Source organism: Adiantum capillus-veneris, chromosome 14, assembly GCF_014529385.1.
Source record: "Adiantum capillus-veneris isolate H3 chromosome 14, ASM1452938v2, whole genome shotgun sequence".
Classification (NCBI taxonomy): domain Eukaryota; kingdom Viridiplantae; phylum Streptophyta; class Polypodiopsida; order Polypodiales; family Pteridaceae; genus Adiantum; species Adiantum capillus-veneris.
In genome coordinates, this window is record NC_140944.1 from 61,966,684 (window position 1) to 61,984,077 (window position 17,394).

The 17,394-nt window shown below is 39.7% G+C and overlaps 1 protein-coding gene across 4 annotated transcripts; it reads left to right on the forward strand.

Annotated features, from left to right (window-relative positions):
* The first annotated feature begins 11,211 nt into the window (after positions 1-11,211).
* LOC147442480 (uncharacterized) lies at positions 11,212-14,633 on the forward strand. Of its 4 annotated transcripts, XR_015190197.1 has the most exons (4): positions 11,212-11,510; positions 12,644-13,512; positions 14,130-14,369; positions 14,453-14,633. XR_015190197.1 is itself a non-coding variant. In XM_086528641.1 (3 exons), the coding sequence occupies exons 1-2, from the start codon at positions 11,273-11,275 to the stop codon at positions 13,489-13,491; spliced, it is 1,086 nt and encodes a 361-aa protein (XP_086384767.1). In that variant the 5' UTR covers positions 11,212-11,272; the 3' UTR covers positions 13,492-13,512; positions 14,130-14,633. The 4 variants fall into 4 exon arrangements, 3 of the variants coding, with proteins under 3 accessions (XP_086384767.1, XP_086384768.1, XP_086384766.1); XM_086528641.1 differs by having other exon boundaries at positions 14,130-14,633; XM_086528642.1 differs by having other exon boundaries at positions 14,134-14,633.
* The last annotated feature ends 2,761 nt before the right edge of the window (positions 14,634-17,394 follow it).

Genomic DNA, 17,394 nt, shown 5'->3' on the forward strand with positions numbered 1-17,394 from the left:
TCCTCTTAGCCATTTAAGCATATGAGAAGCACCTCAAGCTTGGGCAAGGTTCCCACGAACACTTAGCAAGCCGACAAGCACCTCATACTTGGGTAGGATTCCCACCTCAAGGTCAGCCCTAGCTTGCTTAAGGTCAAAGGACTTTTTAACACTAAATTTTGGAGGTCTTTAATGAAGCTAACCCTAAGGTCTTTTAAGCTCCATTAGATGCACGTTGCTTTTGATAGACTACCTCCATTTGGACTCCTATTGAGATGTAACCATCTCTCCTCTTGGTCCCTTGCTGAGGTAAATCTAGAAGCATTACTCTTTGGTAGACCGTCTCCTTTTGGACCCCTATTGAGATGCAACCATTTCTCCTTTTGGTCCCCCTTTTGAGATAGGTCTAGAAGCACATATCTATATCCTAACTCTTGTTCCCCTTTTATCTTCCCATATCAATTTAATATGAGAAAATCATTTGGTAAAGTTAGATATTACATTTTATGAAAGCTTTTAACAACACTCTTAACCTTTGATTTTGGAGGTGATTAGAGTCCCTAATTTATATGTCTATATATTGTATGCGCACTTGTGTGTGTGGTGAGAACCACTTTCAAAAAAAGAAAAGGGCCTTTTAGTTGGATTTTATTGAAGTCAATTTATTGTGATATGTTGCGACCACGTGCTTCCACAGCCTCTACACCTCTTTGCGTATCCTCTACAAGCACCCATCTGGCCATTACCTATGCGCAGATCTTTAGAGTCTGGTATTAGAGTTATGGCATCTTTTTGGATTCGTTCAATCAGTCCCAGTTTCTCCCAAGAGCAAGTGTTAGGGAATGAGGGCTATTTTGTGATTGTGCTTGACCAAAGTGAGGTTTTTTCTCGTGTTTGGATGTGTCTAGCCATGTTTAGCTCAAGGTTTTAGCTTGATTTCATGGCCATGTACGCTCCTATTTCCCTAGGTGACTTTCCCCCAATGCCCCATGAAGCTCACCTGCCTATTTTTCCATGTTTTCCTTTTTTTGCCTATTTATGTAGTCGTGAAGCCTAGGAGTGTAGAGGTCGGGCAGCCTCCTAGCTCAGGTTTATATATAGGGGTGTGTGTGTGTGTGTGTGTGTGTGTGTGTGTGTGTGTGTGTGTGTGTGTGTGTGTGTGTGTGTGTGTGTGTGTGTGTGTGTGTGTGTGTGTTGCGATATTAAATTAAATACTTATACACAAAATAACATGACGTTCAAAGGACAACTGGCTTTAGAAAACTAGGCAAGGATTTGTATAGAAATGACTCAGTCTTAGTCTTTGATTCATTAATGTACAACATAATAAGAATGATGTATCATTCTAATGATTTTATACAAAAGCAGCAGAACAATTGAGGTCATCCCGGTTGAATTATCAAGGGTCTTCAGAGTCGGACTGCAGCATGCTAATCCTTTTTAAGTCAATTCTCACCTGCATCCATATAGCCAAGACAACATATATGCTAGACTTGGCTACATATGGCAGGCTTCAAAGAACCTATTAGTTGTTATCCGTGTCAAACTTAAAAATTATTAGACTAGCTACTATCCTAAATATTAAAGTAATTAACAAATCTCAAGTATTTCCACAAGTTAAATAATCCTGCCAAGTTTGTACCAAAAAGTACCATCCTGTCAATCCATCCTTAAGTTAACCAAACCATGTAAGTATAACTTCAAAGTGATTACAGAAGCTTTGCATTGTAACTATAATTCTGTTGTATGGATCAAAGTCGAGCCATTCAAATAGTGGAACCAAAACCTATTCTACAAGCGAGAGTATCCCTCAATCAGTAACCAGGAGCATTATATCCTTGAAATAAGAAGTGGAGACCAAAACAAATCAGAATTAGCTAATGAAAATCCAACAAGCTCGGTAATCGGTTGCCAATAACCATTAAAACCCATATTTCTAGAAATCCATAATGGAATTCCTCCAAGGCTCAGCATGCTTGATCAAAACAGTAGTATAGCTTCAGCTAGGTAAAGCTAAAGAACAATGCTATAACTATACTAGAAGGGTAGAAAATCAAAAGATCAAGCAAAAAAGCATGTAGTGGTCTAAAAAATCCAGGCCGACATAATAGTGATCAAAGCTAGCAATTTATTAGTCGAGTCAGCACACTAGATGTGAAAAGATTATGCCAAGTTAGCATGACAGTGAACAAAGCCAGGATCATCTAGGATTATCACTAGTGCAATCCCAGTTTAACTCAGAACTACCAGAATAAGCACTGCCATATAGAAGATCTTGCCAGTCCTTTTAGTAAAGAAATGAATGCACCCAGTATTTACAAGTCAAAAACCAACTTAATCTCCTTTATCCGGGTATATTGTCTTACCATTTATACCCTTGTATGGATTATCAAAAATAAAATAAAAAATGTAACCTAATCCTCTTTGTGACGAACCAAGACATAACAATTAGTATACCAGAAACATTGTCGATGCCAGACTTTTCCTAAGTAAATCATGAAATAGGATTGGAGCACTTAATACCTTTCAATCCTACCAGAATATGTATGTATGCAAAAGGTTACCACCAATTTATGGCAGTACCACAACCAAGAGCCAGATATGGTAAAATATATATGGATGATTATGGTTACCCACAGTTTAAAAGGACCAGATTTAAGCCAAACATCCAAGAACCAGAAGCCAATCATTAATCCAATACTCAGCAAACAGGCTAAAGGTAAGACTTTTTGCAATTCAAAGCAAACAAGCTCCCCCACATCACAACCCACAGAACAAAACATCATAACCTACTTTTTTTTCCTGCCAAATCTCAAGTTGTAAAGCATCAAAACCATATCAGTAACCATATGCAGGCCAAAAGCTAGTGCTAGAATCCCCCATCTTCTTTTCCATAAGTATCCTCAATAAGCGACTAATGATAACATAAGCACAAGGTCTTGCATTGCTTAGATCAGTGTATCAATAGTCCACTTCTCTCAAAAAGTCTCCAGCTCAATAAAGAAAACATGCCAGGAGTTCAACAAAACAGAGAACCGCTTTTTTAGACAAAAGACAAGCACTAGCCTGAAAAAAAATCCTCATCCTATTTTGTGCTCAAGTCTTCCCACAACATTAGGAAGAGAATGGGGTCTAGGAGGGCCTCTTTATTTGACAGTTTAAGGAAGTCAAACCTTTTGTATTAAGAAAGTAATCAAAGGACACCTTTTGAATTCAAACAGGCAAAACAGCTAGTTTATTTGAATTCAAAGTTTCCCCCCCAAAATGGAATTTAACATCTAGCGGGTAAAACCATATCATGTAGCATATCTATGGAAAAAGCTCGACGCAAAGATTGCAGATCTATGATCTCCGCTCAAATCGGAGATCATATGTGGGAGTTATGGAAGGCCGAAAATCATAAAATTGTCCACCTTGTTTTTGGGGGAAAAAGCGCTTCCTTTGGCCACTCTTACACATCTCTTACACATCCACCATTCTTGCACACATGGTGTACACCTATTTCTCAAAATGTTAATCCCCTCCATAAGCTCATGGCAAATAAAGAGGCCCTCCTATACCCCATCCTCTTCCTAAAATGATATAAAGAGAGAGGCATAAGTATGTAACAAATTCAAATCTTAGTAAGAGCAAGAATGCAAGATTTAAAGTTTTAAAGTATCCCTACAACTTTGAATTTTAGAAAGTATTTCAAGTTATGAGTAATTAGTATTAGTAGAAACCAGTTAGATCAAAAGCCAGCCAAACGCCAGGTAGTTCTGAGCAAAGGGAGCCCTTATCAAAAACTAATATATGCAACAGCCTTATTAGTCAAAAGACCTGCAAAAAGGTGGAGAAAATCCTCATCAAATTTTGTGCCCAAGACTACCCATAATGTTAAGACTGAGGCAAAAGTATGTATCAAGCTCAAAGTTTAGCAATAGCAAGACCACACGATCCAAGTTAGTATGTAGTATAAAAGTATCCCTACAACAACCAAGGTTAGCAAGTATTACTTATTCAAGTTACCAGTAATTAATATCAATAAAAACCAATTACAATGGAAGCCAATCAAGTAAATGTCAATGTGGTAACTTGAACAACACCCAGTTGATGGTAAATAAATAGAACCTTTGAAGTAGAAGCACTTGCAATAGTTTCCAAAGTAGTAGGGGAAATAAACCATTGCAGACCCAGGCATCTTTCCAACCTCTCTCACTCACTCTTTTGAAAATAACACACAAGCCCCTACACCAAGTCTAAGTGAGGGAAGAGTAAAATCCATCACCTTATAAAGTGGAAGAGGAAGAGGCAGGGGAAAAACCAGAAGCCCATCAGTTTTGGAAGTGCAGCAACCGCCTATCACATATCCTCCTCTACAGGTGGGTAAGAGGAGGATTGACTGTGTTGAATGATGTCAAGAAATGGATGGGCCAAATGTCGTGCCAAGCCGCCCACCATCAAGCAAAGCATCAAAAAAAGATGCGTTCATCGTGAAAGGGGGAAGGGACCCATTGTGAGACAGATGCGGAGTGCATTAACCCCGTATTGGAGAGTGCATTAGATACATGTTGGAAGGAAACATAATGGAAAAGGAAAATACCTTTCATTTATGCACCCTTTATGGGTAAGTCATTAAGGGATTTCTCCCACTAAGCTTAGCTTACTGAAAAAGTGGTTCACACTAAACCATGCTTACCAAGATAGCAGTATAAGTAATAATAAGTATCAACGGTCCAATCACAATTACCCTATGAGGTAATTACAAGGTTTAATCTCAAGGTGGACCCCCTCATGCTCTGAATAAGCCACTCAAGTAAGCATGTTGCAATAGTTTCATAGCCTTAGTCAAATGCCAGGAGTGTGTGTGTGTGTGTGGGGTTTTTGACCACTTTCTGATTTTTTATGAATTTCTTGTGAATTGTTATGAATTTTCTATAATTTTTAGGGATTTATCTGAGATTTTTTGACTTTTTTTGAACTTTTGTGAGTTTTTTATTTTTTTGTGAATTTTTGATGAGTTTTACTATTTTTTGTAAATTTTTAGGCTTTTTTTATATTTTTTTGGATTTTCTATTCTTTTTTATTGTTTTTAAAAGATTTTTTTGTATTGTTTTTTAATAAAATTGTTTTTTTCTTTTTTAAATTATTATTATTATTATTATTTTTTTAAATATAAAAATGGGTAATTAAATAAATTAAAGCAAAATAAATAAAATAAAAAAAGAATTATTTACCTGTAACCTGCTTACCTCCGGGTTGACCAGCGGGTTGATGAAGCATTAGCTTCATCAATAGTTCAAGTAGCAACCCCAGTAGGTTAAGTATGGATGTGAGTGTAGCTAGATGTAGCTATCATGGTCTGATGTCGTGATCAAGTGTGTGTGTGTGTGGGGGGGGGGGGGGGGGGGGGGGGGGGGGGGTACACTCTACTAGCTCACTATACTCGCTCTACATCTCATAAACCCACTAGTTTGTGTGGAATATCCCTCTCTCTCTCTCTCTCTCTCTCTCTCTCTCTCTCTCTCTCTCTCTCTCTCTCTCTCTCTCTCTCTCTCTCTCTCTCTCTCTCTCTCTCTCTCTCTCTCTCTCTCTCTCTCTCTCTCTCTCTCTCTCTCAATCTAGCTGGCAGGCTTGCCCGCCTGCACGCTCATCGCCCCCACCCCCCTTTGGTTCTGCAACCTAATCCAAAATCTTTCGTGCGCTCCACCCCGGGGCACAAGCTATCAAGGCGCAAGGCTACCTTGTAGCTTGAGTAAGAGGCCAAAGAGGATGATAACATTCCTTGAATCCCCCCACCAAAACACACACATAGGCAGCATGTCATAGCCTCCTTCATGCTTGCCTCCATCTCTTGCACACGAGGCTTACCCTGCAAAGACGAGTGTGAAGGAGTCTCTCTCTCTCTCTCTCTCTCTCTCTCTCTCTCTCTCTCTCTCTCTCTCTCTCTCTCTCTCTCTCTATGTGGAGTTCCCCCTGTAGCTTCTCTGCCTAGGACTGCAGCTTCGCATGAGGAAATACGTCCACTGCAGGTTTGCATAAAAACACAGTGCATCAACTGCCCATGTGTAAATTTATTGTGATTCAAGAGGAGAATCTCGCTTGATTCTCCTCATCCTATTTTTTACAAAAATTGTAGCACCTACTTGACCCATCATCAGTGCCCACTTACACTAATGCCCAAATAGCTCTAAAGAAACATCACCAAACACTTGATGTTGCAAACTACTCACTACAGGCCCTTCACCGTAATGCCCTTCACAACCTGCGTCTCAATATGTTGGGGCAGCACATGTTGATCAGCCCTCTCACGCTGCCCACCAAAAAATAGCCAGAAGCTGCTCTCACATCCCATGACCCTGTCCCTATGCATTGCTAAACCTAGAAGGAGATCCAATTTTTTAAAAAAAACAAATTTTGAATTACCGATGCGCTTATCCGACGGGTATATAAATGCGCTTTTCGACATGCATACCGACATGTATACCGATGGACATACCGATGCCTACATCAATGCCACCTTCAAAAACAGATTCACAATCTATCCTCTCCTGTTTTGCCCTATTTTTTCAAAACTCTCTTGCTCTCCTCTTCTCCCTTGCTTCTGATCTGTTGTTGTGGGACTTATCTGGCTTCAGATCTCCACTCATACACTCATCGAAAACAAGAAGGTGATATTATTTTGTAGATTTATTTGGGACACGTTTGTTCTTCCACGGCATAGTGAAAAGGTTGTGTTTATCATAGATACACTGTGGAAGAAAAAAGATGAAGAAGATTTGAGTAAACCACATTGGCTCTTTGTTGTCCAAGTTGCTCCACGGAGTAAACAAGGTTGCGAGGGATTGGAGGTTGAGAACAAAGTTCCACCTGAGCAACGTGCAGGGATTGCTGATGATTGGGATGAGGAGCCTGAGCTTGAAGTCAATGATCTTATCAAGCCGATGTCTGAACCTGAAGAAGAGCGATCAGATACTAAGATAGATGCAGAGATGGATGGAGCCGTGGAGTTTGATGACGAAGATGCAGAAGTTCACATAAATATAGATGTTTTTGCTGCATCAACTCTCATAAGAGATGAGAGATTGACTAGTGATTTTTTTTAAGAACTCTCTTTTAATGTCTACTTTTGATTAATGGATATTAATTACTATCCAACTATGAATTCCTAGTGATTTGTGGTTTATCTATGTTGCTTGATATGTTTATTTGTGGTTAAGTGAACTAACGTATTGAATATATGTTTTCCAATTAGTTTTTATAGTCGTGGCAGATGAAGAGGATCCATACTCATCGAGTTTCAATTTTCCAGTTACTCCATTTGGCATGTCACCTGAGTGGATGCGTACTCTCTTCTCACAGTTTTCCCCAGGGCAGTAGTGTGTGTACGCACATCAATTTTGGATAGCAGGTCCTTCTAGACCAGCAACAACAGCTACTCCGACCCCTCAAACCAACGTTCCAGTCACACCTCAGACCAGCGTCCCAGTTACACTGACTAGTCGAGCTATACTAGAGACTGCGCTTTCTTGTTACTCTTTGAGACGATGCAGATCTCGTCGTTCAAGTGGTGGCACTGGCTGTTGTGATAGTGGCACTCATTCATACCTCCGAAAGAGAGTCCACCTCTCTCTTCAATAGATAGTACACCAAGGGGTACACCACGTACACCTTGGGGATCACATGAATTTTATCTTAGCAAGGTGTACAAGACCAGGGATGGGGCACCATTTATGGATAAGGATGAAAAGGCCATGCGTCAGTGGGTTTTCCAACTTTGTACAATGCAGTTTGGGCACTCTATGATGGAGCATCGGGATGCTCAAGATGCAAAGAGAAAGAATTACATCATTGATGTCATTCACAGAGAGTATAGACCAACAGAGGGGTACGATCCGGTCTCCAATGACTCGATCATAGGCGTGGGTATTGCGATTGTAACATTTAATGTCCTAGTAACTTGTGTGTAGAGGAAATTAGCATGAACATAGTGAGCATATCATTAGAATAGATTCCTAATGAGCATAACAAGAGTGCTTGGGTGGAGAGAGCAACAAAAAGCATAACACCTAGTTAGATAGGCATGAACAATACTTCAAAAGAGAGAGAAATTAAGCTATTGACAACAGTTGAGGACCGGATTTACATGGAGCCGGTCTCCCCTCCAAAAAGCTTTGTATTATAGGTTTCTCCCATCAAGAGAGACATTTTACAATACAATTCTTTGTGTTCCTTCAATACTAGCTAGTGCCATGAAGATGGAAGCTTCAAGCACTAAGCAAAACACTTATAAAACACAACATCAATTCCCTCACGGTCTCATACCCAAGACCTCACACACCTTCGAAGATGGTGAGAGCTGGCGGGGTACGAAATAATGTTGGAGCATTAGTGAGTCCAAAAGTTTCCGAAAGTTCATCATTTGCTCCTTAACCTTCACTTGTTGCATGCATATAAGTGCTTGGTTGATTTCCTCCACCTCAAGCATTTGAAGTTCTATTGGCTTGAGCTCCGCCTTGAGATTGTTGATTTCCTCCTCTCAACGAGGTAGCATGTTGTTGTTGGGTGGTCCATTTTGCATGTAGATTGGGTTCCCAAGCCTTAAAATTCCCTTGATCTTGAGGTGGTCTATGTTATTGATAAGAGTTCCATTGTGCCACATTAGGTCTAGGCAGGGGATTTTTGAAGTTCCTATTTGAATTAGTATCTGTAGTTCCAGGTTCATTTTGTCTTGCAAATTCATAATTACTTGGATCATTAAACGGTCAATCTCGAGACGTGGCCTTCATACATAACATGGCTTCTCTTGGGTCTGAGAATTTGTTTAGACTCATTCTTTACTCGTGGTCTTTGAATTCACAATTTGGAATAGTGTTTGTCTTTCTTTTACTACCATTTGATATTTTGATTTCAATGGGTTTATTTGTTTCAAGAACATCTACAAAATTTGTAAGCCTTAAACTCTGAATTTGAGTCTTCAAAGGATTGTGCAAACCTGATACAAAATGTGCTACTTTGACTTCTTGAGTCATTCCTATTGGGACATACTCCTGTTGGGGCATACTTGACAAAGGGTCAAAAATATGACTCTAGGTCTCTAGTTTCCTAAGTGCAATCAAGAAATTCATTCATGTGATCAAAATGATATATATTATTTTGATAGTTCTTCTTTAATTAAGCCTTGTGGTAAGGCCAAGTCGTTATGTTCGGATTGATGTGATTCTCATCACAATGATCCTTCCATCAACACATGGCTATATCCTCAAGCTTGAACTTTGCAATGATGGTCTTGTTCTCGGCGGATGGATGAACCAAATCAAAGTAATCATCCATGCCCTCAATCCAATTCTCAAGAACCTTCCCTACATCTTTGCCTTCTCCGCTAAGATCCCCAGATTGAGATTTCATAAGCATAGCATCAATTTCACGACGATCGATGATAATATTAGCAGCCAATTCATTTTCAGAATCTTTAGGATACATGATTAATCACTGCATCATGTCAAACTCAAACTCTGATGTTTAATAATCTATATGCAAAAGTAAATGGTTTAGAGTATGTTTCACTAAGCTTCTTGCACTATATATCAAAGGGTGGGGTGGGAGGAGAATTTTAAACCAAAATTTCGTAAAGAAGGATAGTCATATACACCTACTCAAAAGACAAGAGTCAATTTAAGATGTCAGAAGTTTGTTATACTATCGTGAAAATTGCAGACCCCTTCTTAAGCAATCAAATAGCATTCTAGGAGTCATTAATACAAAGCAAATAATCAAGGGATCTTAATACACTTGTTTAATAATCTAATCAAGTTTATTATAGCTCAATCCCAGTCAAAGTTTGCACAATTAGACAACTCCATCATTATACACATTCAAACAAGTGTCATCACCAATTAAATATAAAAATTACCCTTTTGAAGATGCTAAATGGATGCAAGAGCCATAATTGAAGGATAGATGTCACTTATAGCATAATGTTCTTTTTTACATTGATTTATTCAATGAAATTGCAATGAAGAAGAACATGATTCTCTCTTTTGAACTTTGTTGTCTCAAGTTCTTTATTAGATGTAATGTGTATGCATATCAATTGTTGCACAGTTGCTGCAGAGTATCTCTTGAGTATCGAGTAGACTTTAAATCTACTGCAGAAAGGTGCTAGTGCTAAGAGGGTAGACACACTTGCGACAGATTTTATCCCAAGTGCCAAGTAGATTGGTCATCTACTTTAGAACGATGTCCAATGTGCTAAAAGTGGATCCTGAGTAAAACGCCAATGGATCAAAGATACCTCTCTTGAATAAAAGCATAGTCGAGGACGACTATGATTTCAAGGGTGGGGTAATGTCACCAAATTTTGTTTTTGGTCTACTTAAATGTTTTTTCTCTCTCTAGAATTGGCCATTATAGTGAGAGAAAATAAAATAGTAGAAGGGTCAATTATGTACAATGGACACAGGAATGTGTTCGTGAAGTAGAGAGCTCGAAAATTTGAATGCATTTTTCAAAAGTGCCAACAAAATTCGATAAGGATTCAATTAGGATTTTATGGGGCGAAGACAAGATATTTGCAAGTCCAAAAGAGTCCAAGCCAGACAAAGATTGTAGAGCAATTAATAGGTGGGTGTATATGGTGAGCATATATGACCGATGAACACAAGGTCAACATATCTAGAGCAACCGAAGGTAATTAAAGAAGGTCAGATCAAGAATGGGAAAAATAGGGATATGGTGGAGATCAAGAATATGGGTGGATACGAGTAAGACAGGTGAGATGCGAGAAAAAGGAAATGAGAATGTACAAAGCTCCACACTATGAGATTTAGATAGGACGAGTACGGCCTGCCGCCTTCGGCCTTCGGTCTTCGGCGGCCTCTCTCTCTCTACCGCGTGCACAAGAACTTCTCTCATTTTTGGAATTTATCCTTCATCTCGTAGACTTTTACATGTGTAAAGGGGACTCCCTCTACTGTTATAGAATACATATAGATTTGTGGGTGATGAAAAAATGCATGCGTGGAATGTTGTTATGCGAACAATAGAGGACACAAATTGTGCATGTAACTGGCAAGAAGTGAGGACAAGGGTATAGATGTGCTGTGCGTGTGTGTGTGTGATGCAAGTTAGTGGTGTGGGTAATCCTGTTCAGATTGATTGGGGCGTTGTTGATAGCCTAAGATGTAAATTGCAAGACAAGGCCAACCAAGTTGGGATGTTTCGAGCATATTCCTAATCTTATTGATGAGAATAAAGGATAGTTCCAACAAGTTAGAAGGGAAAGAGAGTAGCCCATTCACATGAACACTGAATAATGGAGGCTGTAGCCCCGTCGCACGACCCTTGGTGCTCTTCTCGCAGTGAAGCCTATTTCGCCATCGCCCACTTGCGGCTTCAAGGATTGCGCAACACTTGGCGCTCCTTCAACTCTCCTGCTTGGCGAGCTTCTGCTCACTCTGCTAACCCACATGCATCTCTCAGATTGGGAATCGGCTCCGCTGCTGTAAATCAAGTCTCTACTCGATTCAACACCCAATATCTCCTCGATTTCGGTAATGCCCTTCTTGATATGTTTTTTATTTGTATGCGCGTTTTCGTTTGATGCATTGGGTTGCACGCTGTAGTACACATTTCTCATTAGTTGGATGCATTTTGCAGGTTATGATCTGCTGTCATGCTACGTGTTTTGTCCTTAGAATTTTGTTCATGGGCATCTTCTCTGTTGTTGCTAGATCTTTGCATCGGTACATGTACAATTCTTGTTTTTGCTTGAGAGCATTCGTAATAAGCCTCGAAACAAAACAGATTTACAACGCTTTCAATCTATACAACTTGCTATGGTCATCTTCATATGTCATTACTGTTCACACAAAATCTCCACGCATAATTTCTGAGTGTTAAGCACAATGTACATAAGAGACAAATGCATTCCAACCAGAAGCATGTGAGTATTTGTCCTGTTGTCACACACCTTGAGGACTTCTTTGGTAGTGGCGAGGGAAAGGCTCCGGGGGGTCACTCGTAAATATGTAAAAATGGCACGTGAGTTCAACAGAAGGTATTTTCAGAAACCCTGTTTTACACCGATTTTACATACATAAGGGCCCCATTTGAGGGGGGCACTTACATATTGAATAGGAAAAGGGTGTGTTTTATTCATGAGAACTTCGCAAATAGAGGGTTTTCAAAATAGGTTTGGAATGTACTTGATATAGAGGTCTAGATATCCTGAACCCCTGAGGTCGATGCTTTGGGCGAAACCAATTCCCAGGGATTGATGGGAGGTGAAAGGTTATGTTGTATTTCACCTCAAAAATAAATTTGTAGGACGTGTATACTTTAATTTTGACGTCAGTTATCAAGCGTCTAGTTTTTAGGGATTTGTTTAGAAACCTGTTGTTGTCCAATAAAGGCCCATGCAGGATTCAATTTGTGCAGCAGTCATTCAACCTCAATAAAGGGCTTTGCAGATTCCTGCTTTTGTGAAATGGTTCATGGTGAACTCCTCTCTCTCTAACCTGCACACATGTGCACGTGGGTCTCATTCTCAACGTTTGTTTGTTCAAAAGGGCTTACATTGAACCCCTTCAACCCACATCCGTGCACGCTTGTACTCACGTGTAGTGTGGCGTAATCTTTGAACTTGCTACACTAAGAAGCAATTATCTCTGTTTTGCGGTTGCAGAGCATTGCCATGTATGCAGAGGGTCAGCTCCACGGGATAGTAATGGGGAAACTGCACCCGAGGAAGAAGATCACGACAAAGTTCTGGAATCTACACCTACGGTTAGAAATGAGGGCTCTTTAAATGCAGAAAATAAAGGTGCTGGTGAAGATGACTGGCGTGCTTTTCGTGCAAGATTAGTGGTAGGTGAACAAGCAGAAAGTGCAGGTTCGGACCATCAAGGTCATGAGGGTCTCCCAAGAGCTCTTAGTAAAAAATGGGCTCATCCGATTCCTTTCCCAGAGACAGGTTGCCTTCTAGTGGCAACAGAGAAGCTAGACGGACAAGCTCCTTTTGAAAGGTCCGTTATCTTGCTATTGCGACTGGGCTCAGGCAAGCCTCAAGATGGACCCTTTGGCATCATTCTAAACAGACCGATATTGCATATGACGAAAGAGTCGGAGCCCATCACGGAAAGGATGGCCCAAATGCTGCGTAATTGCCGGTTATTCTACGGTGGGCCTCTTCCTGCCGACATTTTCTTATTGATGCAGATGACAGATGGATTCAATCATTTAGAGGAAATAATGCCAGGGGTCTACTATGGCTATGCACATGGATTACAACAGGTTGCCGATTTGACGATTCAGGACAAGATTCTCAACGATTTTCGCTTTTATGTGGGTTATGCGGGTTGGGACTTCAACCAGTTGAAAGATGAAATTGCTGAAGGTTTTTGGTGGGTTGCAGCCTGTAGCCCAGACCTTCTAAAGGACGTCCAAAGCGATGCCCTTTGGCAGGAAGTATTGACATCAATGGGAGGCGAGTATGCAGAAATTGGCAGAAAATCAAAAGGAGATATGCTGTGAATATCTATTTTGTACAAATTTGTAAGCATGTGACTTTTTGATTTAGATGGGGTCGTGCTTAGAAGCTACAAAGGGGCTTGGATAGATGCACTAGATCAGGGAGTTAATTTCCCTTTACGAAGAAGTTATGGAGATTATCCGAAAATGTTCCCTATAAGCATTTGCATTTCTATTGATTTGTGAAGTTGGGAGCATTGGGTGTATGCGTGTGTGTGTGTTGGGGGGGGGGGGGTGGGGGGGTGCCTTGTGGACGGGGGGATACTCTGTTCTAATGGGGTTTCCCATCGCTAAGAAGTTAAACCCATGTCACAAAAAGTATCACTGTTTCCATGGTGTTTCTTCTCCATGGGGCTTTGATTCAAGGGTATTCAGAAGGAGCAAGTCGAACTTGCAATTTTGCCTGGCTTTGTTTAATTCTATACTGGTTGGAGGGTGAAGTTGGCTGCAAAATATTTGGATGTTTGTTTTATGATGTGTATGCCTTGGCTCACAGCTGGTTTTAAGGGTTACTTTATGATAAGACAAGTTTCATTAGTTTCTCTTGCTCCTCTGCGTAGTCTGGCTAGCAACTTTGTTTTGTCCTTTCTTCTTCATTCCTGTGTGTTTGTGCTCTAACGTGAAGTTCTCATGTTTGCAAGGTAGCTCTTTGTGGAGGGTGTGAGCATCTTATTTCTTTATGGGGAAGACGTTTTTAACATCACTCAAGATGTCTCGATTGTGGTAATTTGGAGCTACACTTCGACAATTTGTATTCGGACACGGCAGGCTGTTTCATTTTTTATGAAGAACCATATTTGAGATTCAGCTTTAAGGTTCAAGGTTGTCAGAACATTCACAGTGGATGTGGCCATCATCTTGCACTTAAGTCTTAAGAGGGTGTGAGTCTCACTTCCCTTTAGATTATGACAATGGCTTGTAGATATGTCCAAAGTTGACAATACCGTTTTTGATGCATTTGCAGTGACAGTACATGACAGGCATTGGAACCATTTTTTAGTCTCTTTTTGGCCTACATAAGGCCTTAGTGTTTGGGAGCAAGTGTGGACCATTGGATAAAGCTTTTCGATTTGTGCCACATTGGCAAATTTGTTTTCTTCCTATTTGTTACAAAGAGGACCGTTAATTAAGTATTGTCTTATGTATATATAGGCTCTTAGATTGTTGCTAGCTCATTCTCTCACGCATTGTTCAATCCAGTTTTATTAATAGAGAAAGATACAATTTTTTGGCTTAGGTAAACCCCCCCAACCCCCGCCCCCCCCCCCCCAACCTCTCTCTCTCTCTCTCTCACCCACCCACCCACCCACCCAATCTGGGTTTTGAAGTACAAATGCTCAAGGATGCTTGCATCATGAACACTTTTGACACCCAACATTCCTCAGACCCCAAAACATGAATTGCATGATTAATGGGGGACATGAAGATGATGCCTGTGCAGTGCTAGTGTAAGGAATTGTGACTACATATAACACACATAGCAAGCTAACGCACAATTTGCGGAGAGAGAGAGAGAGAGAGAGAGTACATAGTTGAATTTTGGGTCTACGAGAAGGCCTTGGCAAAGACTAGGGTAATTGCGGCAGTTCGGTACCCTTTCAAAATTGAAGGTTTGACACATTTCTTTTGAGGTGGATTATTACATGATTGGTGTGTTATTATAACTTTAGTAGAAGAAAAATATACTTTCTACCCTGTCAACTCTAACCAACTATTCATACTTAACATTATTAGCTTGCATTTTAATTGTTTTTACAGAGATAAAAACCAACATGCTAGTTTAGTACTCCTGGGATCCATAGCATCATTGCTAGCATCAAGCACACTTGCATTCAGATGAGAAATTCACACATGGAGTCAATTGGACCATTATGTGGGTGTTTTTTACACATTAATGTTTAATGAGGTCACTACCACATGACATAGTCAATAATACCATTTTGCATCGCATATCGGCTTTATAAGTCTTCACTTGTATATTCACAAAGTCTTGGTTATTGAATTTAAGTCATTGAGTTTTGTTCCAGAATTGTGTCTAATAATAGACGATATTACATCTTTTACTATCTCCATTGCTCGCCCTAAGAGAAAACAATAAGAAACACGAAGCATCATGTTCCAAAGTTGAAGCCTTGCTAGGAACCTACACGAGAAAGGATAAAGTTATGGACCCGTGAAAGCAAATGAGAGTCTACGTCAAGCATACTATAACACCTCAAACCATGGTAATATGACTCCACAATGGTAGTTGGGCAGGACCACTGCTAGCTAGTAATAGAGAGTTGTATGACATTGGACTTGGAAGACTTGAATCAACCAATTACTCGGAGAGAATGACTTCACTTTTATCAAAGATTTAGAAGAAATTGAGAAGGATCATCCTAATGTTCAGGAACATTGCAATGCTCCTGATTGGGAGCTCTTTCCCTACAAAAATTAGAAGAAAAGTTTCATTTATGTTTTGCATTTTCATGAATAACATTCAAAGGTATTTATCATTGGATTTTATTGAGGTTGTACTTTGACCTTGTATATACTAATGTAGTTGGGTTTTTAGACACTATCTATGCTACTAGAGTGTAAAGACATGGGTATCGGCATGCTAGTCTCCACCCATTCAACCTTTTTATAGCCTCCATATAGAGCCCTTTGCCTTTGCATTCTTGATATGTGGCCTTGCCCACAGGACCCTTGCCCTTACACTACTCCCTTGGAGAATGGTTATTGTCCTTGAAAACAACAATGAAAAATCATCGCCTAGTCACACTAATGTTCTCCCAAGTGGAACTGTATGATCTTCCCATGACAAAAAAACTTTGTAAATAGTATAGAAAGATAGTCTCCACAAATAGCCATGTTGATTGAGGAGATGTAGACATGTACTAGTAATAGCATAGATGCTTTATAAGTGAAATTCCTTGATACATTTATTGAAAAAAAGATCATGTGACAATTACTAAACTGTGCATTGCTACCATACAACCATTAATAAGGTTGTCATACTTTCTTATCTTTCCGCTTTTACATGCAAAAGCATAATCATATCTAAATGGACAAATTTGGCCACGTAGTTATTTAAAAAGAGAGTGTCATAATGATCCTCATAGAATGAGAGTGATCCGCATTGTATGACCCATCATGACACATAGGTACCATTGTCATAGTTCATGAGAACTCATACTGTCCACATGTAGAATATGTGTCATATATTGAAGTCAAAATCCGTTAATTGTGTTTATGTGGCTAAATTGAACCCCATGACCCTCTAGACCTTATTGTCCACCCTAGTGACAGATAATAAGTGGCATAGAAAAGATATCTACCCTTCTAGTTATGCGATCTTCATAATCCAATTTTGCTTTCAAGACTCTTGGAAAATATAAGAGTGTAAACTGTTTTCTTGGTTGCTACTTTTGTAGCTGTGTCTTACCTTTTTCATAACTGAATATTCTATGTGATGAAACCTCCATAGAGAAGCCATCAGTTTTCTACCTCTGTAACTATGTCTACCTTTTTTTTATAACTGAATACTTTATGTGATGAAACCTCCATAGAGAAGTAATTAGTTTGTAAGAGTGAGATTGGTGTACCCTCTCTTCTTGTTTTCTAGAAAATCTACCATGAGTGTAATGCGAATGTACATAAGCATCGTCACTGTATAGTACCACCATAAGACCTCTTATCGCAGGTGGACCCTTGCCCTCAACGTCAATCATCATGTTGTTGCATCACTTATTTCATGGAATATATGCCATGCATGTAACATGAGCATAGCAATAGAATGTATGAGTAAAAAATCATAAAGAATCGACAAAATAAATGTCATCTGAATTGGCTTTCTCTGGTCCATACCCATGATTATTGATAAGAGAAGACGTCATCTGTTGCATGCATATCAGAGTGAAG

Coding starts and splice junctions, on each gene's coding strand:
- LOC147442480 (XM_086528641.1), top strand. CDS start 11,273: ATGGAGGCTGTAGCCCCGTCGCACGACCCTTGGTGCTCTTCTCGCAGT. Junction 11,511..12,643: donor CCAATATCTCCTCGATTTCG/GTAATGCCCTTC, acceptor TTGCGGTTGCAG/AGCATTGCCATGTATGCAGA.